The 23691-nt window shown below is 64.5% G+C and overlaps 3 protein-coding genes across 3 annotated transcripts; all 3 read right to left on the minus strand.

The window, feature by feature from the left end:
* Positions 1-5811: 5811 nt before the first annotated feature.
* Positions 5812-6696, minus strand: EMIHUDRAFT_196692 (hypothetical protein; the record flags this gene model as incomplete). The annotated part of the gene is made up of 3 exons (XM_005770801.1): positions 5812-5826; positions 6022-6397; positions 6554-6696. 3 exons carry the CDS (start codon positions 6694-6696, stop codon positions 5812-5814), a joined length of 534 nt encoding a protein of 177 aa, XP_005770858.1.
* A 550-nt stretch (positions 6697-7246) lies between these two features.
* EMIHUDRAFT_196693 (hypothetical protein) lies at positions 7247-8098 on the minus strand (the record flags this gene model as incomplete). Its single annotated transcript, XM_005770802.1, has 2 exons — positions 7247-7648; positions 7847-8098. The coding sequence occupies 2 exons, from the start codon at positions 8096-8098 to the stop codon at positions 7247-7249; spliced, it is 654 nt and encodes a 217-aa protein (XP_005770859.1).
* Positions 8099-10461: 2363 nt separating this feature from the next.
* Positions 10462-14243, minus strand: EMIHUDRAFT_196695 (hypothetical protein; the record flags this gene model as incomplete). Its single annotated transcript, XM_005770803.1, has 8 exons — positions 10462-10548; positions 10914-11024; positions 11364-11555; positions 11856-11952; positions 12816-13013; positions 13085-13158; positions 13264-13348; positions 13510-14243. 8 exons carry the CDS (start codon positions 14241-14243, stop codon positions 10462-10464), a joined length of 1578 nt encoding a protein of 525 aa, XP_005770860.1.
* Between the last annotated feature and the right edge of the window lie 9448 nt (positions 14244-23691).

A 23691-nucleotide genomic window follows, 5' to 3' on the forward strand; every position in this document is an offset into this window, starting at 1 on the left:
GACATGTGTATGAAACAAATAGTAATATATGTTTTTACTCTCTTTTCGTACAGCGGTGTAGGCGCGTCCACGCGGCGCAGCGGCTCTCCCGCGACCCTGGCCCGGGGGGCCCCTCTCATAGCCGCAGCCGTAGCCGCAGCCCCAACTCTTGCCGCTCTTCCGTGTCGGGTTGTGACGAGGGGTGAGGGGACACGGATTGAAGATCCCTCACACCAAGATCGTGCAGGGCGGGGACACATGTCCCTAAATCCCATCTCGTCTCAGAGTTTGCCCGTTTTATTATTTATTTATTTTTCCAAAACGAAAAGCAAAACCCAACAAAGGGTCGACGATAGACGTACAGACTGACTACAGAGGCTGTCCGCCGCCCCACACAAGCTCGCGACTGCGCGAACCCCAAACCGCGCCGGCGCCGCCGAGAGCACAGAGCGCGGCTCGTCTAGAGCGCGGCCCGCACACGCACAACGCTCGGCCTCACAACACACACAAAACCCGCCCCCGACACGGAAAGGACACCGGAGAGGACGGGGAAAGGGACACTTGCCAACACGGCACATGGGCATGCACAGAGAGGGTACAAGTCAACTATCTCCCCCTGTGGGGCACCGAGTCGCAGCTGCACACACACATGCGAGTCCGCGGTCCACCATGCAACTAGTAGTGAGGAGAGAGGGAGAGTGCCGTTCGATCCGGGGCGCCGGGAAGGAGGCTGCCTGTCCGCTCCGAGTCGCTCTGTACGTCTCTGGCGGGGGCACTCTAGGAATTCCTACCTCAGCCGCGTCTATCGAGCTCTATCCAGCCGGCTCTAGCGGGCCGCGGCTCTAGGTGCGGCGGCTGCGCCGAGAGACGGGGTGGAGGAGGCAGCTGCGCCTCGCCGGAGGGGCGCGGCGCATGGCGACGGAGAAGTCGTCCTTGTTGCGGTGGCTGCGGCAGCGCGAGCACCAGAGCTGTAGCGCCCTCCCCTCGGTCCGGTAATCCTCGCCTGCAAAGCGCTCTCCACGCGCCTTATCAAAACGGAAGGCGGAAACCAGCGCTGGCGAGAGGCCGGCCTCAGGCTCCCACGTGTCGTCCTCCGACCCGAACCCCGACCAGCGCACGAGAAAGTGAGGCTCGCCGCCCTCGGCCCGCTCGTCCAGCAAGGAGTGCACCTCATACACGGGGTCCTCCTTGGAGTCGTCAGAGTCAGGCGCGTGGCGCAAGAAGTTGCGAACCGCACGCGGGCGGGTCGGCGGAGTCGCGTCGCGCGGCTGCCTCCCACACTTGCGCGTTGGTGTCACCAAGCCTCTCTCAGCGACAGTGCGAAGACGGGAGCCAGCTGGGGCGGCCGCCGCCGCCGCCGGACTCGCGGCTGCCCTCTTTCTCTTGGACGCATGGAGCAGCTCGGATAGGGTGAGCCGCTCGTCGGCGAGGGCACGGTCCGCGTGGCGATGCCACGCCCGGATGGTGTCGGCCAGCGCGGCCTCTCCCACCTTGCCCGCCTCGACTTCCTCCAGTGCGGCCGCGACAAGGTGGAAATTCACCCTGCCTTTGAGGTCGCGGTAAGGAAAGCGGCGCTCGCGCTGGAGAAGGAAGCGCGACGGCGGGAGAGCCTCGATGTCGATGCCGTCGAGGGGAGCGGCCGAGAAGATGGCAGCCGGCATAGTGGGATTGAGCGGCCGCGAGAGAAGAAGCGGCCGGCGACGGCGTGCCAGCGGAGCTGTAGGCCGAGCTCCTTTGCCGACTTCCGAGGACGCGTCCTAGCTGTGAGCGCTGTCAGAGCGGTGTTTCGACACCGATATCGTTCGAGGAGAACGCTGATTCAAAATCCGCTGTTCACACTTCACAGGCAAGTGTAAGCGGAGCAGCTGAGTAGATACAGCGAATCCTTTGTGTTCACACCTGCAAGAGCAGGTGTGAACCGATTTCGGCCTTAGCCGTCGGTATGCCAATAGCGTGCTAGCCAAGTAGTACGCAGTTGGATTCCGAGGGTGTCCCATCACAAGTTCGGCTGTCGACAGACAAGATTGTCCCTTAGTCGACAGCACCCGCCTTTGGACGGTGCTCTGACTGGCTTTGAGAATATATTTTTTCTTTTTGGTTCACATGGCTAGAGGTTGGCCTCCCACCGTGTGAACATAGTCTGGCCCGAAGGAGCCGCTCGTCTCTTGTCCGGGCAAACGCGCGCCCGATAGCCCCATTAAGCACGTGTGAGGGGTATCCGAGCGCCGTAAACTCCCTGAGCTTGCTCGTCACGCTGAGCGTGAATCCCTCGTCATCGCTCGCCATTGCGACAACCTTGAGCAGGCATCCAACAACGATTCCCTCCTTCATTTTCGCGCATGTGAAGCTATCCCAACGATGGTAGCGCCACACCCGGGGTACCGCCTCGTACTCCTCGTTCACGTTCTTGAGTCTCGTCCGGAAGCTTCCGCTTGGGTCGAGCTCGAGAGTCGTTTCCAAGAAATGGGCGCTCTCTGCTGCCTCTAGCTTCAAAGGAGCCCAGTAGCATTCAGAACGGCGGAAGTCCTCCCGAAAGCGGTCGACATCCCACACACTATCGTCCTTTGCAGTTATCGTAATCACATCGTCCATGTATCGTTTCATACGGAATCGGGCTTTGACATCATCTTCAAGCGTATGCATCCATTCCTGCTCCATCCATGCGAGAGTTCCTATCGCCAGCGGTGGCGAGAGCGCACTCCCCATCGGGATACCGCGAGCCTGCTTCAGCAGACGTCCGTCGTATGTGATGACGTAGCAGTTATCCAGATCGAAATCGATCACCTCGAGCATCGTCGAGAAGCTGATCGATGCGTGTCCCCACACCTCCCCTTGTTGTGCCCACGAGCACTTCTTCTTGCCTCGCTTCGGTACAAGTATTCTCGGGTCCTCTCCCGCGCCAGATGGCAGATTATTGCGCACATCATTTAGAATGTCTCTCATTGCCACCCGCATCGCTTCCTTTGGCATACTCGGGTAACAGCTGTCGACGTCGTTAATCTCGTAGCTGAGCTCTCCCTTCCCTCGAAGCGCCTCGGCCGCCTCTCTCAGCATTTGGGGCACACTTTGGCAATCATGCTGAATGAAGTGCTCACCCTTCAGGTGCCGGAGTACGAAACTCCACGCCCTGCCAACGAGGCTCAAAAGTTTCGCCATCGGATGCTTTGCGTACGGCGTGATCGGTCTCGCCTTGTGCAGCTTCTGTGCTCTCACTGTCGGATCAGTAACGTTCTTTGCCTTATATAGCGCATACGGCGCCGTGACTCTTCCCTTGCTATCGAATTTGGTGATCTTATGCCATCCCTTCTTTCTGTAGAACCATCGCCACGCAGAGACTAGCGTCGCGTCGAGCGTACCGTCAGTGCTCAGCTGGTTCGCTCGTACTCGCGACCGATCTTCTATCGTCATGTTTCTGAGCAGATCATCAGCTCCATATTTCTTCCTCTTATACGCCGTATCCTTTAGCGGATATACGCGCGTATAGTTGCCATTTGAAGTGTCGAATAGCGCGTCTAGCGTCTTCGCATATGTGACAGGGCAAGTAACAAAAACCTCTCCGACATTCTTGTCCAGCCATCCTATAACGCTCCCTCGCAGGACGCTCTTGACTTGTGCAACCTGATTCGAAGTGACAACGTCTGCGCATGGTAGACATGTCTCGTCTGTTTCAGCAAGTGTCTCAGCGAGCACCCGTTTCCACTCGCCATCTCCCCCGGCTTCCCGCACACTTGCGGGAAGGCTTCCGAGTGCCTTATCCCATGCCACACGCATGTCTCTAGCAGTCGAGATGGGCACATTTTTGTTGCTTCGGTGTAGTACCTCGGCGTGTGGGCCGTTGTACTCCCGTCCAATGCAGAAAATATGCCCCTCCGTCATCGGTAGAGGATCGAACCCGAAAGAGACAAGTCGCTGCTGTATCGCTTGACAGGCGCATCTCTGTGGTCTTCTCGGGTCACCGACATTTGCAAGTCTCTCTATAATGTTCTTCTGCCGTACTGTCACTATCTTGATCCGTTGAGAGTGCCACTCGATTATGTGCTCCGGCCAGGGTTGCCGTCTCACTAGCTCATCGAGGAAGGCTCGAAGAGGGCGAGCGTCAACCCCTGGTACGAAGGGAAGGCGCACCTCAGTCGTATCCCGTGTGAGACCCTCATACCTCGTCTCGTATTCTTTCCAGAGCATGCGTCTCATACGCAGCCATGTGGATTTGTCGACGTATCCCCTCCTCTTCCATAAACACGCTAGTTCCTCTTCTGTGAGTTCGCAGAGCTCTTTACTTACGTCAACGAAGAATTCCTGCGCGGAAGTATCATCCTCTTTAACAAACCATGCGCTGCTCGCGAGCAGGAAAGCGGCGCTACCGGTACCCTCGGTCAGAGGGGTGCTTATAGCGCGCCTGGTGGTGACGGTGAAGTATCCACGGTCGGTTCTGCGCCGTATGGCTGCGAGGCCGACGCTGAAACTCGTGTTTTCGCCATCGCGAGTTGCGATGCTCCAATGAGAGTATTTCCCCTGTAGGTACCTCCAATTCGTGAGGTGAGTGTCTCTCATCTGGTAGCTGACGGTGAAGGTCATACTATCCCCTTCACACTCGGTCTCGGCCTTTCGCAGAATGCCACCGAGGTCAAAGTGTCTGTGCACACAACCGAGGTCTTCCCGCCAAAAATAGGAAAACCCGTGCTGCCTCTGCGCATCTAAATGCCTCTCGACGCCATCTCCGCCTCGTAGGCGGAGATGACTTCGTAGTGGGTCTCTCCACGGTGGTAGCTGTGGCCTCCTTTGACTTCTATCCGCCCGATTCAGTTTTTTTATCTCCTCTTTGTACGTAGGCTGGCTTTTCCAGGAAGCTTTGTTTCGCTCCTCCATGTTGAGTTTTGGTTTCAAAATGCGGATAAGTCGCTTCTCGAAACGCATGGCTTCATACTTGCTCGCACAAACAGCGAGCGGGACGGTGAACCATGTGTGAGGGCGTGCTGCGCGGTGCGCAATGTATTTTGCATGTTCTCCGTTTCTTTTGTTGCTGCAGGCATGGTATTCGCGCGAGTGCCTCACCGTTCCTGTGAAATGCTGTTCCTGTCGGCGACTCCAGTTCTCTGTCTCCCCAACGTATACAGCCCGAGTGCCGTCGAGACTGAATCTCACGTACACGATAGCACGTGTATCATGAGTGTGCACTTCTTCTGCGTTCTGTATGAGATGTGCGACTCGGTCGAGCGCGGGAATGCGTACAGCCCGTGTGAGAGCCTTAATCCATGGTTGTGCCAGCGTGTGTAGCTCTGCTACCCATCTCTTAGCTCTGGTTTGTACTCTGATTTTCTTCCCTTCGCCTTGGGGAAGGCAGAATTCCTTAATGAAAGCTTGGATAGCCCAAAGCTCTCTTAGGATAAAACCAGCCATCTTTCGCCTTACATGTCGCCACAGCGCATGTATAGGCCTCTCTCTCGTTTCTCCATTCCAAATCTGTCCATCCCCTTTCTCATTCATTCCCCGGCGACGCACAAAGCTGCCGTTTACATTCTCCCGGGCGACGCACACAGCTGCCCGGGACCTCACCGGCTCATATTGGCAACGCACAAAGCAGCCGAGCCTCTCACTAGCGCCAACAAGGCGGATCTCCTTCCATTCTATCGCTTCCCCAGCTACACTGGGGGGCTGTGTGAGTCTCTCTCTCAGCAGGTACAGCACTCTCTCTACTCCCATTCTCTCTCTTGCCCCGAGGTGGGCGCAGGCGAACGCCGTCGCTCTGCCGCACTCTCCAGGGTTACTAGTAGGGGCGGGCTCCTTACTACTCAATCTAGCGGGCACCCCCCACCTTTGCGGGTGCCCCGCTTCCTACGCCGCCGCATCCTGCGGCGGCTGGCCGCGCGGCACCTTGTATGAGCCGCCTGCGGCCTTCGCCATCGCCTTGGCCCGGTGGTAGGCCGCATCCGCTGCGGCGGCGGCGGCTGCCGCCGCCGCCACCGCCTCATCTTGGTCGGCGGCAGGAGCGCGGCCTCGCTTGCGCTGGCCGCGCGCCGGCGTCGCCGGCGGCGCCTCCTCGACCTCCTCGAGGCCAGTCTCCTCCGCCGCCTTCGGCGAGTCGTCCAGCTCGGTCACCTCCGGCGACCCGAAGGAGAGGCGCTGCCGTGGGAGCGACGTCTCCTTGGCCAGCATCTTCTGCATGAAGCCGGCCTGCGCCTTGAAGAAGGGCACCACCGCCTCCTTGAGGCCGTCCGCGACCTCCGCGGCGATCTTCTTCGCCATGGCGTCCTCGTTGACGAGGAGCGGCGCAGTAGAAATGGACCCCGTGTTGGGCCCCGGCGGCGCGCTCGTCTTCTCCTTGAGCGACTCGGCGAGGTTGTTGATCGCGGCGAGGATCTTGTCGTCCTTGGTGGTGTCGCTGGCCGCGCTGTTGGTCGGCGCGTTGGGGTTGGCCGCGCTCGTGGGGCCGGGCGGGAGGTTCGGGCAATACGGAGCGATGTGTCCCGGCCCGCCGCAGCGGTAGCAGACTACATACGAGAAACCGCGGCCCTTGCCGCCGCCCTTGCCGCCGCCCTTGCCGCCGCCCTTGCCGCCGCCCTTGCCGCCGGAGAACCAGTTGCCGTCGTAGTCGTTGTCGTGTGTGTTGCCCTTGAGGAAGCCCGTGAACATCGACCGCATGCCCTCCGACACGAAGTCGTTCGCCACCTGCTGCGCGATGTTGGTCATGTCCTGTGGTCCGGAAGGAGGCTGCGACATCCTGCTGTACGAGTGAGTCTCGCTCGCTCGGTCCAGATGTCGGGGTAGCGCAGCTGTGAGCGCTGTCAGAGCGGTGTTTCGACACCGATATCGTTCGAGGAGAACGCTGATTCAAAATCCGCTGTTCACACTTCACAGGCAAGTGTAAGCGGAGCAGCTGAGTAGATACAGCGAATCCTTTGTGTTCACACCTGCAAGAGCAGGTGTGAACCGATTTCGGCCTTAGCCGTCGGTATGCCAATAGCGTGCTAGCCAAGTAGTACGCAGTTGGATTCCGAGGGTGTCCCATCACAAGTTCGGCTGTCGACAGACAAGATTGTCCCTTAGTCGACAGCACCCGCCTTTGGACGGTGCTCTGACTGGCTTTGAGAATATATTTTTTCTTTTTTGTGTTCTTCGAGCTGTGAAAGCAGCCCACCCTTACAGGAATGCAGCTCGTCTGATTCACAGCTGAGGAGAGTCGTCCTGGTGGACAATAAATGTTTTCGCACCAGAAAGAAGGACAACTGTGTGGCCGCCGCCTTCTTCGCCGCGCGCGCAGCTGCACAGCTCACACCTCCCACCTGTGGCTGCAGTCTGTGCATGTGGCGTAGGTGCGCGCGCGGTCGACCTGCTTCTGGCCCGCGCGGATGGCGCGGTGGACCGCCGCGCGGGTGCAATCGCAGCGGTCGCATCGGTAGAGGTCGGTGACGAAGCCCTTGACGGGCCGCTCGCGGACGCAGTCGCGCTTGCGCTTCTCGCGCCACTCGGAGCGCTGCCGCTGCAGCGCCGAGCTCGCCATGTCCGACGCGGTCAGCTGCAGCATCGCGGAGGGGGAGAGGGCCCCGTCCAGCAGCTTGCGGCGCAGCTGAGGGTTCTTAGGGTCGCCGAGGTTGAAGACGAGCGGGCGAAACTTGAGCCGGAAGGTGGCGCCGCCGCAGGTGCGCAGCGCCAGCTCGAGCGCGGACGCCAGCTCGTCGAGGCGGCCGTGCGGCGGCGCGGGAGGGGGTGGAGGCGGTGTCATGTCGACATCGCTGCTGCTGCCGCCGCCGCCGCTGCTGCCGGCAGCGCTGCTGCTGCTGCTGCCACCGCCGCCGCCCTCGCTGCGTCGGATGTCCGCAGCGAAGCCCGCCTCGAGGCTCTGCTTCAGTCGATCGCGAGTGCGACTGACCCCTTCGGCTGCAACTGCATCGCCAAACCTCTTATTGACGCTCCGCAATGCGGTGGTCAGCAGTGACGCGTGAGGGAGGAAACGCAGTATGCGGAGCAGGCAGTCGTCCGGTAGCGTTGTCAGGAGGTCCTCGCCTTCTTCCATTTCGTCGTCCTCGTCTGAAGCCATGCAGGCCTCGAGCGCAGCGGCAAAGTCGTCATCGTCGGAGGGCTGGCCGGCGCCCTCGGCGCCCTCTCTGTTTGGTTCGGACATCTGCAGACTAGCGGCTGCGCGTCTGCAGGAGTCAATCGACAGCCCGCGCCGCCGGGAAACTCGAAATCCCTATCATTGAAAGTAGCAGAGGGGTCGCGCTACACGCTCTCCGAATGGGATTTTCTGCCCTGCCGCCTGTCGCGGCCCCGACTGCCTCCCGGAGGCCCGCCCGGCCATGCAATCCGCCGCCGGACCGCCCGGCGGGTCCAACCCGAAGCGGGCGACCGGCCGTTCGCACCGCTCGGCCGACGGGGCGAGCCCCGCGGCCCTCGATCGCTCGCCCCGGGACGTGGCCCGACCGGCCCACGCGCACGGCCTGGCCTCTACCGCCACTTTCGGCGGCGCAATTTGCGCCTTCATCGCTCTCTGGATCGTCCTGGCACCCATCGGACTCCTCCCGACGGTCGGCGGCGCCCACTCCGTGCACTTTGAGTCAGACTCGCTCTTCGGCAGGCACGCTCTTCGGCGAAAAGTCGCCGCCGGCTGTCCACGCCGAGCCAGCCAGTTGCCGGCTCGCACGGCAGCCTCTTCCTCTCGACCAGCCTCAACTTCGACACGGTCATCATTTTGTCGCTGCGTGCTCGTGGCGAGCCGGGCGGCGGTCAAAGTTTGCCCAGACGAGCGCCAGGCGATAGTCCCGTCTCTGTTCGCCCTGTGCATGTCAGGCCAGGCTGCAGCGGGGCACGACCATCGCGCTGCCCTGTTGCAGCCTGACGTTTCCCACTGTGCACAGCCGCCAGAGCACCACCACCGCCCGGCATCGTGTCACGGCGAGCTCCTTCTGCACCCGTTCGCGAGGCTCTTGCGCTGGCACACTTCGGCCTTCCGCTGCTCGCGTTCGGCGAGCTCTTCTCCGCACTCCTGCCACGGTGCCGTCGCCACACACCTTCTGGCCGGCCTGAGCCACGCGGACTCGACCTCTCTCCCTCTCTGGTGCACGCCACGGGCCGCGACGGCTGCTGGCAGCCGGCCGGCGTTGCCGGCACAGTCGAGCTGGAGTATCCGCTTCTTGATGCTTCTGCGGTCAAGCTTGACCTTATGTGACATGATATGCCACAATACTGCATGCTCTCACCCCTCAAAGTGTCGAATTTTTGTTTAGTACTGGTGACCCGACACCACGTGACACCGGTGGCCCGATAGTACCGCGTGTGCCTTTCTTCAAACGAACAGGCTTCGAGGTTCGACAATCGCTAAAAGCTGCTTTTGGGGCACCGCTGCGACTCCATTGGGGATGCCTGAGGCCACCCCAAGCACTCCCCAAGCCTTACGTGGACGAATTCAACCCTACTTTTTGTTCGTCTACCCACATTAGCAACTTCGTGCTCATGTCAACGCCACGCCAGCGCTAGCCCATTCAACCCCGCCCCCATTGGGGGCGGGGCCCTTCAAGGGCCTAACTCTAGTCCAGGGGAAAGAATATGCTTGCCAGAAGAGCACCTCACCCCCCTCAGCAGTCCACCCTCAGCAGTCCAACATCTTTGTATTGCGGCTGAGGATAGGTAGGTAGGTAGGTCGCGCGAGTCATTCAGACCCCCTATCTGGGTAGGAGCGGAACCCTGCGATTGCCGTGTTGCGCTGCGTTGCCTTCGCGCACTTCCCTGTACCACCAGCCTGTTCCGGCGGCCGACCGAGCCCTGTCCTCCCACTCTACCGACAGCCCTCGCGCCGATGCGCCTGCTCTACGCGCTGCTTCCCACGCTCACCGCCGCCGTCAGCGCGGGCGCTACAATAACTGCTGCAGCTGCCGCCCGCCCGACCCGCCTAGGTTGGAAGGAGATGAGGAGCGATGGAACAGCCCGAGGTGCGAGGAAAGAAAGGAGCGGCGCAGCTGCCGAGTACACGCCCCTTCCAACAGCCGTGGCTAGGCTGGACGCGCCTCGCCTCTCTGAGCAGCCAGAGAAGCGGCGAGGGCGCTTGCGTGGCGCGTGGTCGCGGTATGTGCTGCTCCGCGATGAGTGGAGCATGGATGAGTTGCGCAACGCGACACGGCTCCGCACCGCACGGCAGTGGACCTGGGAGGAGCGGACGCCCGGGACCGCACGCACGATCATCCTATCCTCGTGCTTTGTGCTCCTGGCAGCGATCCCGGCGATACTCTCCAACCCTGCAGTGCTGCCAAAGATTCTGGAGCTAGCCGCGCTGAGTCGCGAAGGCATCAATCCGTTCGATCTCTGGCAAGAGACGGGAATCAACCCCTTTGCCCTATGAGATCAAACATTCTCCATCCCGGCGGCTTAGTTCCGTGCGTGTGAAATTCCTGTATCTGTGTGTGTCGTGCTGCGTGTGCGTGCTGTGTCCGCGGGCTAGGGCCACCGCGTCGTGTCCAAATGTGCGTGTGGGCGAGATTAGTCCGAGACATCTCAAACAGACCTGAGGTATCCGAACGATGCCGCGGCGCGCCCATGGCCCATGCGCGGGCCGCGGCCCACGGACACAGACCGACCGCGCTGCGCACACGGGTGGGAGGCGAGCGCGCGCCTCTGCTAAGCTGCTCTCAATATCTCTCTCTCTCTCTCTCTCTCTCTCTCTCTCTCTCTCAAAACATTTCCGCGGAGTTCCGTCTCTCAAAAAAGACACGCACGGCGCCCCGCGCGGTGGCGGGGTGCGGCTGTGGCCTGTGCGCGGGCGCAACCGACACACACATACACATACACAAATGCACACGTAACGTAAGACGGAGCGCGAGAGAATCGCTCGCAACTACAGAGAAACCCGCGGAAAATCTCGACGTGGTGGTATGTAAGTACAAAACGGTCGAGGCACGGGGCCGCTCAGAGCTGAGCTGTTCTCACTACCGCGGGCTGGCGAGCACATGTCCGAACCAGGCGGCCTTCCAGCGCGCCGCGCCCGCCGCCTTTTTGGCGGAGGCCGCCCCCCCTCGTGTGGCGAGCACCGCCTCGCCGAAGGCGGCGGCGACCCTCGCCTGCAGCGCCGCAGCTGCGCCCGCAGACTCCGGCTCCTGCTCGACGCCCGCGGCGGCGGCCGCCGCCGCCTTTGCGGCGGCTGCGACTCCCGCGTACCCGACGAGGACGCGGCGGAGGAAGAGCGTGAGTGCGCGGAAGACGGCGAGGTGCGCCGGGGGGAGGCGCGCCACGAGGGCGACGGCGGCGGGCGCGTGGGAGGCGGCTTGCTCGGCGGCGGCGTGCAGCGGCTGCGGAACCAGCGGCTCGGCGAGGCATCGCACCCAGCGCAGCAGCACGGCGGCGACAGCTGAGGTCGGCACGGGCGGCATGGGCGTCCCCTCGTCGGCGGCGCGGAGGACGGCGCTCTCGTCGGCGCTCCAGCCAAGCGGGTGGCGGAACCACGTCTCGATCTCGACGGCGCTCGTGCGAGCCAGCTCCGCCGCCCCGTGGCAGGCGCCTGCGCCGCCGTGCGCCGCAGCGTCGAGCGCCGCCTCCGCCACGTTGTGCGCGTGGCTCAGCACAGCGTCGAGCGTCGAGACGAGGAGCAAGAACTCGAACGGCAGGCTGGGCAGCGCAGACGCCGGGGCGGGCGCTGAAGACGCCCCCGCGGCTGCTGCCGGCGGCGGGGGCGGCGGCGGCGGGGGCGGCGGGGGCGGTGCGTCCGGCGTCGCCTCCGGCTCCTCCTGCCCGTCCGGCGCAACCTCCTCCCCATCCTCCACCACCGCCTCCGCCGCCTCCGCCTCTGTAGCGGCCTCTCCTCCCGCCGCCGCTGCACGGGCGCCCTCTCCTCCTCCCCCCCCCCCTCCCCGCCGTTCCGGTCGCGCCGGCGGTCCCTCTCCTGCGGGTGGCACGGCGCGGATGGGCTCGCCGGCGCGGGCGCGCGACTCGAGCCTCACGCCGATGCAAGTTGGCTGCCACTGCGCCGAGACAGAGAGGACGATGTCGCGCCTGCGGGACGTGTACGTGTGATGGACGTGTGCATGTGCGTGCGCGTGCCCCGGTCTCAGGACGGGGCGGGGAGGACGAGGTCGCGCCCGTTCTTGAGCCGGAGCAGCGCGAACGTCTCGAGCGGCTCGCCGGCGTTGAAGGGTGCGGCCTCGGAGGCGCGCACGAGCAGCGTGACGGTGAGGCTGACCTTCTCGCCGGGCAAGAGCAGCCCCGCCGCGGGCGACACCGAGAGCCAGCGCGGGGGCGCCGCCTATAGGAAGGTTCCGAGAAGGTTCATGGAAGGTTCCTGCAGCACCGAGAGCCAGGGGGGCGCCGCCTCGTCGGTCGGCTGGTCGAGGAGGCGGTACTGCAGCGCCGTCTGGCCAGTGTTGGAGAGGAGAGCGGGCAAGCGGGCGGGCGTGCCGAGCGAGACGAGTCCTGCGGGACGTGTCCAGGACACGTCACGGACACGTCACGGACATGTCTCGGACATGTCCCGGACATATGCCGAGGCGTGCGACGCCAAGAGGAGAGGGCCCGACGGCTCGAGAGGGGGGAGCTACATCTCGGCTGCATCTCGGCCACATCTCGGCTGCATCTCGGCTATTTCTCGCCAAAGGAGAGGTCCCACGGCGCGAGGGTGGCGGAGGGGAGGCACTCGTTCTCCCACGTGTCGAGCGTGCGGCACACCTCGCCGTGCACCGCCAGCCGCCGCTCCTCGTCCGCCACGGCCACCGGCAGGGCGAGCGCGGCCGACACGGGGCGATGGTCCGAGAGGCGCAGCTCGTGCCTGGCGAAGCCACGCGGGCGGGGGGTGGGGCGTGGCGGGCGGGGCGTGGCGGGCGGGCAGAGCCGCGTCGGGAGAGGCGGGGCCGGCCGCGCACCGGCCGTACTCGAGGCAGCACGACGGCTCCGCGGGGCAGGCGCGCGAGGAGGGCCCGCCCGCGCCCGCGTCCGCGCACTCCCTCCACAGTATGCGGTCGCACCAGGCGGGCGCGCGCCGCTTCTCGGACGAGTCGTACTCGTCCGAGCCGGGGTCGTACTTGTACGTCGGCAAAAAGGAGACGGCGCCCTCGCGGTACCTGGCGCGGGGCTCCGGGCAGGCTGCGACGCGCTGCTCGAGCAGCGAGGGCAGACGTGGCAGGGGTCGCACCCTTGGAAGGCGGCGCCGGAGCCGATGGCGGACCGGAGCTGGTCGGCGGCGAGCAGTTCGCCGACGCGGCCCGCCTATCGCGCAGTAGCAAGCCCCTCCTGCGCCGCCACTCGAGAGGGGCGAGGGGCTCGGCAGCGTGGCCGCGCCGCGACGAGGGAGCGAGTGATCTCGTCGTCGACCTCGAGGCGGTAGTTGAGGTCGCCGAGCCAGATGACGTAGTCGTGGTCCTCGAGCGACAGCCCACCTACCGCCCGCCAACCATCCCTCGTCACAGACGCACCCCTCGCACCCGCGCCTCCTCGCCAGACGGCCCGCCGCTATCGAGCCCGGCCGGGCCGCCCGCCGCCTCGGCGGCTGCGAGGGCGGCGCGGTCGGCGCGGTGCGCGGGCGAGAGGGAGGCGAAGCGCGCGGCGATCTGCGCGAACTCGCCGTTCCGCCCCTCCGCCGCCCCCGGCGAGTGGCCCGCCGCCAGATGGCAGTTGACGATTGCAAAGCTGGACGCGTGCAGCGTGAGCGAGGCGCCGACCGCGCCCTTGTTGCCGAGCAGGCCCAGCGCACCGGTGCCGACGGCGTCCGAGGCGACGCGGCCGACAAAGGGCGCCAGGTCGGCGCGCACGTACACCAGCAGCAGCATCCCCACCAGCTGCCGCGCCACGAGCCGCACGTACTCGTCTGCGCCGAGCGCCGCAGTCACGTGCGCCTCCCACGCCGCCGCGGCAGAGGAGAGCGCGCCGCCCGAGCCAGCCTCGAGGCGGACGACGTTGCCGGCCGAGAGGTCGACCACCTCCTGCAGCCCCACCACATGCACATCGCACTGCCGCTCCGCCGCGCCGCCGCGGAGCAGCCAGCACGGGTCGAGCGTCTCGGGCACCAGGCCCGACGAAGTGGCGGGAGGCGGGCGCTTGCCGCCGACGTTCCAGGTGGAGACGCCAAACGTGAGCGGCCGGCGGGTCGTGTAGTCGTCGCGCCGCAGCGCCATGTGCCGCTGGACCCACAGCTCGCGCACCTCTCCAAAGGCGCCGGGGTCGTATTCGTGGCTGCCGTCGGCTGCCTGGGAAGAGGTGGCATTTTCGTACAGACCCTTGGCCAGGTCGCGGCCACGCGAGAAGAGGCCCTTGGCGCGGCTGCGGAGCGAGCTCCTGCCCTTGTCGGTGTTCATATGACTCGGCCGATTCGCCCGGGCAAAAGAATTCCGTCGCCTTTCGAAGTGAACTATCAGTCTGCCTGTGGTAGAAGAGACTGCCGGTGAGACATCGGAGGAAGGTCGCTAGTCGAGAGAGATCGCCAGTGGATAGGGAGTCCACCGTGCTGCGAGCCTGTCGCTGTCCCTTGTCAGGAGCAGGAGAACTAGGAGAGCGCAACCAGTAGGAGGCCCGCGCTTGCCCCCGTGCCGCCGGGTGCAACCTGTCCTATACGAGAGATGGGATTCCTGTCGTGAGGGTGAACCCCCTGCCCAGCCCCCCTCCGTGTCGCGATGCGCTCCCCGCTCCCGTTCCCCTGTGTCCCTGATCGTCCTACAAGATCCTGCTTGTGCAGGTGGGGACCCTGTCCTTCTCCCACCCCTCGTTTGGCGTGTCCGTTGTATTTATTTATTTATTTATGAAAGCTGGGTCATTTGTATCACACTATCACCTCACCGCCACGCTCGCAAGGGCCGCCTAAGCGCCTAAGCACCCTAAGCACCCCCCGCTTAGGCCGCTTAGGCGCTTAGGCGAGTGACGGCCGGCAGCCCGGGGCCTGGCGTGCCTCCCCCGTGGACTGAGCGCCTGGGAGAGCCACTCACGGCCGGCGCCTCGCTAAAGGCTGTTCCGACATCCACTTGATCACCATGACCTCAGCCAGAGCCATAGTCCATAGATAGACATAGAAAGCATGAACCAACCGAAGATCTGATCTCCAAAAAGAACTCTCGGTCTGCCGCGCGCGCCCGCGCCCCGCCCCTTTTGCGCAGCAACACCTTGAACTTCATGGCCCTCCAAATTCGGGTCGGAGCGCAGCGGAGTGGGCCCCGAGTTTGAAAAAGGGCGACGGACGCTTGCGTCCTAGCCTCCAACAACGCCTCCCCGGCGCAGAGGGGCCCCCGGAGGGATGCTCAACCGCCCCACGCCACGCCGCTTGCGGCGGTCCCTTCCCAGCTCGCGGGGCCACTTCTTATACGGATGTCTTGCCACCACAGCTGAAGGCTTGCACGGCCGACATCACGCAGTTTGTGCACGGTATTCGGATTTTGCTATTTGTTCGTGTGGGGGTATATTGCAGATTTGTCAATGGTACCGCGTCTGCGACGCGGGCGCCTTGCGTGCAGAGCCCTTTGCCACCCTTTATGTCTTGCGCGGTCAAAATCTTAACAAAAGAGACGCATTCACTATATGTATGTATGTAGGAAGGTGAAGAACAGTCAGGCTCGGACTGGACACCAGCGCGGTATGGGTGGACGCCAGACAGATGATGACGACGCGCGAGCGACGCACAGACACAAACAAGCTCGACGGCGGGGCGCGCATGTCAGCTAGAAGTTTGCCAGTAGAGCGATCCTGGTCTTTTCCAAAGACGAGCCCCGCGCCACGGGTGCCAGCCGGGAGTCGCCCTGCGAGTCCGGGGCTACCTCGGCTATCGGCACCATTTTACAAGTTTGCCCGCCGACATGTCGCGGTCCGGCTCAGTCAAGGCAATGTCGCTCGGCGCTCGCTGGCTCCGTGGATGCTCTGTGGATGCTTGTGCTGCTGAGCAATCCAGGCGCACACTTTGGCACCCGGCGGCAACGACTTGCGGCGTCAGCATTCGAACGGTTGTGTTGATTTGATCTTGCTCCGCGGTATCTAGCCGGCGCGCTCCGCGGCGCGGGTGTCTAGCTAGCGCGCTCCGCGCGTGTGTCCGGGTAGCACCAGCGCGCTCCGCGCGCATGATAATCCAACGCCTACGCTTGAGGCTTGTAGCCACTGGCCTGTTCCTTTTTACCCATCTCACAGTAGAGAGGTGTCCGTTTTTATTTATTTATTATTGTAGCCACTGAAAGCTCGTTTCTGCAGCTTGCTTGGCTAGGGGGCGGCCCCTCACACGACTGCCCAGTGGGCCCAGGGATGGCGGTGGCGAGTCACTCCGGAGCAGAAATAGAGGTGCGCACGAGGCAGGTGGCATAGCACGGCCCACCCCCTTCCACCCCCCTCGCCCTTCGCAGCCTCTCCCCCCTTCCCCTTCCCACTGCGCTCCGTTGGTTCCTCTATCCATCTACAGCGTGGGCGGTGGTACACTGCACTGAGTCGATCGAGGCAGCTCCGCCGCGCCGCCCCCCGCCCGCGCCTGGCTCCGCTCCTGGAATACTTACGAATACCCGACGCGGAATACCATACGCAATTAATTAATTAATTAGGTGAGGAATATCACGTGAGCTCTGTGTCTTGATTTGCCAACAATATACCTAAAACGCGAGGTCAACTCCAGGAGCCTTTTCTCGAGGTTACAAATCACTGAACGGCAGAAAAAAATCTGCAGGAAAAGCCCGCCGGCCAGCTTGTGTTTGACGTCATGTTGTGTGTGCCTTCGCTTGTTAACAACGAAGTCTAGCTCAAAAAAAGAAATTTGACAACCTGGGGGAACGTCCCTCAACCTCGGCAACGTCGGCCGACCTGTGTGCTCGATGCGCCTGCTTCTGCTCGGCCTGCTTGCGGGGCTCGAGATTGCCGAGAGCTGCCCGACTCTCATCCCTGGCGACGCCGTCGGCTCGGACTCGGTCAAGCACGCCAGCATCCGTCGGGCACTCGACGGGCACTCGACGGAGGCGGCGCGCTCGGCGCTGTGCGGCGAGGAGATGGTGGCTGAGGGCACCTCCTTTTTATCGAGCGCACATCACGCGCCGAACGCCTCCACGTCGCTCGGCAGCGACGCGTCCGCGGAGGCGGCCCACAAGGAGGCGTGCATCATGAACGAGTGCCCGTGCGCGACCAGCGAGTCTGGGGACGCAAACGCGCGCTGCAAGGACAACAAGTTGAGCGAGTTCTCGCTCGAGGGCGATTCGGCGCACGCGCGGGACGAGGGCGTCGCCCTCGCCGGCTTGCTCCAGGCCCCCCTCGGTGCCGACCGCAACTTTCTCTACCCGGCGCTGCGCGCCTCTGTCACCGGCCGCGCCGACGGTGGCGGGACTTTGGGGCAGTCACGGCCGACAATCGAGATCGCGCAGGGCGAGAAGCTGTTCCGGACCGGCGCGCGCGGCTTCGTGCGCGCCATCGTCGACGACGACGCCACTCCTGGCCAGCCCTCCCTCCGCGAGTGGTGGTGGTGCGCCTCTGCGGCGGTGCTGCTCCTCCAAGCGTGTGGCGCCTGCTGGCTGCTGCTGGGGCAGCGGGCGCCGCGCTCCGGTGCGGCCTCGGGGCAGCGAGCCAGCAAGGCGGTCCGTCCTCGACTGAGCAGGAGTCGTGGCTCGGTGGCATTGCTGCTCCTCTCCGCCTTCCCCGTGGCTCGGGCTGACTCGGGCGAGGCTGGCTCGGGCGATGCTGGCTCTGGCGAGGCTGGGTCTGGCGAGGCTGGCTTTGGTGAGCAGGGCTCCGGACTTTGGGGGGTGCCGCCGTCGCTGCCGCCTCTGTCTCCGCCGGTGCTCTGCGAGGACGGTTCGGAGTTGATCGCGCTGCTCTGCCCTTACGCCGGGACGCAGCTGGGATGCGACACGGACCTGAACACCGTCAACCCCGCCGCTCCGGTGGGCTCGATTCTCTCGCGGATCTGCCCGGAGAGTTGCGGCGCGTGCGAGCCGGAGGAGAGCACTCCACCATCGCCACCATCGACACCGTCCCCACCGCTACTGGTGCTCTGCGAGGACGATCCGGGTGGCTTGCTCACCGCTTGGCTCACCGCCTACTACGGCGGCTGCGCCTTCTTAACGGCGGGGTTGGTGGGCTGTGACACGGACCTGCACACCATCAACCCCGCCGCTCCGGTGGGCTCGACCATGTCGCTAATTTGCCCGGCGAGCTGCGGCGCGTGCGAGTCGGAGGAGATCACCCCACTATCGCCACTGCTTGTGGCGGCGTTGCTGTGCGAGGACGATTTTTTTGGTCTCGTGGCCAGCTACGGCGGCTGCACGTTCTTCTTGACGTACGGCTGCGACACGGACCTGAACACCCTCAACCCCGTTCTTTCCGTGGGCACGCTCGTCTCGCTGATCTGCCCGGCGAGCTGCGGCGCGTGCGAGGAGCAAGCGCCACCGTCCCCACCGCTACTCCCGCCGCCGCCGCAGCTGCGTCCGGCTCGTCCACCGCTGCTTCCAACCCCCGCTGGCGAGGTCCTCGCCCACACGCCTCAAGACATCCGGGACGAGATCAACAAGGCCGTTGACCAGGGCCGCAACGCAAGCGTCTACGTCCCGCCGGGCGTCCGCCTTGCCTTTAGCAGCTTCGTCGCGTGCGGCGGCGACATGCTCCTCTCGGTCCGGAGCAGCGGGGAGGGCGCGACGCTAGACGGCAAGAAGATCTCCAACATGTTCTCCATCTCGAGCGGCTGCAGCCTCTACCTGGAGGCGCTGCACTTTGTGGACGGGTTTGGTGATTTTGGCGGTGCGGTGCGCGCGGCTGGCGCTGGCGACATTGCGATGAAGGACGTGTCGTTCACGGGCTGCGAGGCCGGCGTGGTGCGTCGCCCCTCTCTCCCACGCACCGCTCGGCCCCGCAAGCCCTCGCCACATTGGAATGCTGCCCCCCCCACAGCTTAGTCGCATGCCTCCCCGATGCCTTGTGGCTAGCCTGTGCAGCCACACGCCCGCTGACGCCCAGCTTAAACTGTCGCCCCCGCGCAGTACGGAGGAGGTATGTACGTGCAAAACAGCGGCGACGTCTCGCTGGAAGGCGCCAGCTTCAGCGAGTGCACGGCTTGGGTGCGTCTCCCACGCCCGCACAAACGCTCGCCTCCACCGCACACGCACGCTCGCACGCCATCGCCGCAGCCGGAGGCGGGAGAAGAAGGGAGAGGGGCATTGGGGTGGCGAACGGGGCACGCCTTTCCCAAAGGGTCGCTCAGGGCCTTGCCCGCCCCCTCTCGCTCCCTGACGCCCTCCCCGCTTAACGCCTGCCCGCCCCAACTCGCGCAGTGGGGAGGAGGTATGTACGTGCAGAACAGCGGCGACATCTCGCTGGAGAGGGCCAGCTTTGTCGGTTGCACGAGTGACTCACAAGCGGTGCCGCGCGCCCCCTCCACAAGAGGGTGCACAGACTGACACGGGAGACCAGACTGTGTTCTTTTGTAGGCTCTTCGTCTCAATGGCGTCGACCGCCTAGCTCTCACCAACTCGCAGTTTGTCGACAATATCGCGAGCCAAACCCCCGCTGCACTCTCCTACACCTCCCGCATCGGTGCCACCGGCTCGATCCTCCGCAACACGACCTTCTTCGGCAACTCTGCGCCAGGCGACATCACAATCCTCGCCGCCTCGCCTCTAACGTGGGACTGCCCGCTCGGATCTTGGATGCCGAGCGTCGGCCAGCTCGTTGGCGACCTGTCCGGCTGCAACAGGCTCTGCGCCGAGGGTCATTACGGGAACGCGTCGGACCACTTCACCTCCGACTGCAGCGGCCCCTGCTGGTCCGGGCATTTCTGCCCCGAGGGATCCGTCCTCCCACACAAGTGCCCCGCCGGCACCCACATGCCCAACAGGAGGGCGGCGAGCATTTCGGACTGCTTCCTCTGCGCGCCCGGCCAATACCAGCCAGAGAGCGGCCAAGAGGAGTGCCTGCCTTGCGCCGCGGGCTCCTTCTCCCCCGACGTCGGCAGCGCCGCCTGCGAAGCCTGCCCGAAGGGCGGCGTCTGCGAGGACGCGGGCGCCGCCTCGCGCCTTGTCTGGCAGGCTTGCCCTGCGGGAAGCTTCAACCCGAAGAGAGGCTCCAGCTCGAGCGCGGCGTGCGAGCTGTGCCCCATCGGCACGGCGAGCGCGGCACTGGGGGCGGAGAGCAGCGAGACGTGCGAGCCCTGTGAGCCCGGCCATTTCGCCGCCACGCCCGGCCTCTCCAAGTGCGAGCGCTGTGAGCCCGGCACCACCTCTGGCGTCGGCAGCAGCGCCTGCAGCGAGTGTGCCGCAGGCACGTACGCCGCCAACCCCGGCCAGGGCCAGTGCGTCCCTTGCCCCTACCCCCTCGGTAGTGAGCGCGGCGCCGTCATCTGCTCGTTCTGCCAGAAGGACTTCTACTTGCTCAAGAGCGCCGACCCGGCCGAGATCTTTTCCTCCCCGACCGACTACTGCAAGCCATGCCCGCCAAGCGCCGAGTGCTCGGACGACACTTCTCTCGCGACCATCGGCGTCCCAACCGGCTACTGGCGCGCCAGCCCCTCCTCCGCCGTGCTGACGGAGTGCCGCGACTTTGGGGGCGACAGAGCCGGCGAGGCGCGGTGCGCCGGCAACGAGCGCGGAGCCAAAGAGGCGTCTCGCCGTTTGGAGGAGGCGGGCTTGGACGAGTACTGCGCCCCTGGCTTCAAAGGCCCCGAGTGCCAGCTCTGCGCCGCGGAGAATCACTACCTCGTCGACGGCGACGAGTGCAAGGAGTGCGCAGCGCGCGGCGCGGCGGCGGGTCGCATCGTCGGCATCGTCCTCGGCCTCTGCGTCGCGTGCGGCCTGGCGGCGTGGGCCTATAGCATGACGGCCTGGCGGAAGAAGACCTTCATCGGCCCTATCCTCCGCTTTGCAGACCGCTCCGTCAAGTACTACGTCGGGGGCGGAATGACGGCCAAGGTCAAGATCCTGTTTGGCTTCTACCAGATCAGCACCGTCTTGTCGTCCACCTACTCGGCGCGGCTGCCGGACAAGTACACGGGCTGGACGGATAAGCTGGCCAGCGCGATCTCCATCGACTGGTCGGGCTTCTTCTTGCCGGAGCAGTGCCTCGGCTATGGTATGCGGCTCGTCGTCAGCGCTCTCTCCCCCGTCGTCCTCATCGCCTTGCTCATGGGAACGGGAATCGCGCTGCGGCTCCGCCGCTGGCTTGCCGCGCCGCCACCGCGCCCAACGGAAGCATCGGGATCGGGACCGGGAGCCGACACCGGACTCGTGGAGGCATCGATGTCGATGTTTGAGGCATCGACGACGTCGGTGATGTCGGCGGTGTCGGCGATCGCTGAAGCGATAAACACAGACGAGTCAACGGTATCTGCATCGCACGCGAGGCCGTGGTACGCGGAGGCGGCCCTCGGCCTCCTCGACCTCACGCCGGCGGGCCTGGTGCTCATCTTCTGCTTCGTGCCCTCCATTAGCGCCTCCATCTTCCGCTCGTGGTCGTGTCAGGCGCCTCCAGCCGATGATTGCTGTTGCTCACCCCACCCTTCAGACCCCACCCCCCAGGCAGTGTGCTGCTGATAGGCCTACACCGTCTCTCCGCCGAACGAGCCCCTGGAGCAGGTCTCCTACATGCGCCAGGACGCGAGCGTCGAGTGCGGCACCGAGGATCACGAGTCCATCACCGACCTCGCCGTCGGCTTCATCGTCCTCTGGCCGGTCGGCTCGCTGGTCCTTTTCACGTCGCTCCTCGCCGCCTGCTACAAGCCGCTGCAGGCCAAGACGCCGAATGCTCTGACGCGGGCCACCGCCTTCCTCCACCGGGAGTACGCGAAGACCTGGTACTGGTGGGAGGCGGTCGAGCTGGCGCGCAAGCTCGTGCTCACGGGCTTCGTGCTGCTGATCCCGGAGAAAAACGCATTCCTTCGCCTCGTGGTGGCGACCCTGATCTGCTCGTGCTACGCCGTCGTGCTTGCCGTCGTGCGGCCGTACAAGCGGGTCGAGGACAGCGTCTTCGCCGTCGCCACGAGCCTCGTGCTCCTCCTCCTCTTCCTCGGCACCAACTGGACCACCATCTTCCTCGGCATCGAGGAGCGGTACCAGGGAGCCGACCCCGCCGATGTCCTCGGCTTCCGCAGCCTCAATGTGATTGTCGACTCGATGATCATCCTCGTTGCAGTCGCGCTCGGCTTCTTCCTCGTCGGCGCCATCGTCGGCGCCCGTCGCGTCGCCAAGGTCCCCACGATCCGACTCGTCACGACCAAGCAGCCCCCCCAGCTGAGCATCGTGAGGGGCCTCACGTGGCACCTCTTCAACAGCCACATCTGGTGAGTCATGGAGGGAGAAGAGGGAGCGAAAACAGCCGGCGTGACCCCGCCCCTTGCCCAAACGAATAGGTCGACCGGTCAAGACGCCGTCAAGGTCATCAAGAATGAGCTTAAGCTCTTGATCCCTGGCATCAAGATCTTCCTCGATGTGGATGATTTGAAGGACATCGGGTTGCTGGAGGATTATGTTGACCGCACGCAGGTCATGCTCTTCTTCCTGTCAAAGGGCTACTTCCGCTCGAAGGCACTGCCCCAGCCCCCCTCCCTTTCCGAGAGTGCCTCGCTGTGTCGCCCACGACTACTCGTGCGCTCCTTGCCTGCAGAACTGCCTGCGCGAGATTCGGATGTCGCTCGAGAAGAGCAAGCCGCTCGTCCTCGTGCAAGAGGCGGACCCGGCCAAGGGCGGCGGGACGCTGCAGGCGCTCCCCGCCCGACCCCTGCTCGCTGCGGGGATTGCTCTCGCCACACACGGCTCTGAGGGGCGGTGTCGCCGCCGCCGCCGCACACCAGCACTCACTCACGCACACCGTCGCTGCACGACTGCAGGAGTTGCGAGCACAGTGCCCGGAGGGTCTCCAGCCGGAGATCTTTGACAGGGGGTGGGCGCAGACGACGTGGCACCGCATCGACGAGTATCAGCGTGTCTCGCTTAAGATCATCTCCGAGGTGCCGCCACGGACAACTCCCTGCAGCTGTTCTGCGGTCGCCTCGACCTTGACCGCCGCCCCCTCGCACCTACCCTCAGGCGCTCCTCCTCTGCTCGCCACACTACGTGAACCTGACCTCCCTCCCGCTCTTCATCCCGGGCGAGGTCCAGGGCCAACCGATCTCCTTCTCCAAGTCCGTCGTGCTCTGGGCCTCGCCGTTCGATGAGGGCGCAGAGGAGCTGGCCACCGAGCTCGCCACCAATTTCTCCGGTCTCACCGTCTCCACCGCCGAGGAGGCGGGCGACGCCACGCACATGCTTCTCTATCTGAACGCCGACACCTGGTCCGACGAGAGGCTGGCCGAGCAGGTCAAGCAGGCGCGCCAGGACAGGCTGAAGATCGTCATGGCGCACGAGAACGACGTGGACCTCGGCGGCTGTGAATTCGCCAAGTTTTTTGAGACCACGCCGCAGGAACGCTGCCGATCAGCGGTCCATCATTTATGCCACACCCGCGCGCTCCATGCCCCCCTTCCCCGCCGCCGTAGGAGCTCATCAACGGCGGGCTCTACGATGCCCTCGCCACTGCCTGCTTCCCCGGCCTGCACCATGAGGTGCGCTCCCCCGGCGGCACCTTTGCCACAGCGCCCGCGTGCTCCTGAAGCGACTATTTTGCCACTCCCGGTCTCACAGGTGTCGCTCGTGCTGCTGGCCAAGGCTCTGGGCGCAACCCCGGTGAGCGCTCGCTCGAGCATCCGCGACTCGCTTTCGAACATCGGGCGCTTCACTACCGTGCCTCGCGGCTCGACGACGTCCGACCCAGTCGTTACCGAGGAGGATTCGCAGCTGTAGCAGGTGCCAGAGGTGGAGCAGGTGTAGAGGTGAC

Source organism: Emiliania huxleyi, assembly GCF_000372725.1.
Source record: "Emiliania huxleyi CCMP1516 unplaced genomic scaffold EMIHUscaffold_4, whole genome shotgun sequence".
NCBI classification, from domain to species: Eukaryota; Haptophyta; order Isochrysidales; family Noelaerhabdaceae; genus Emiliania; species Emiliania huxleyi.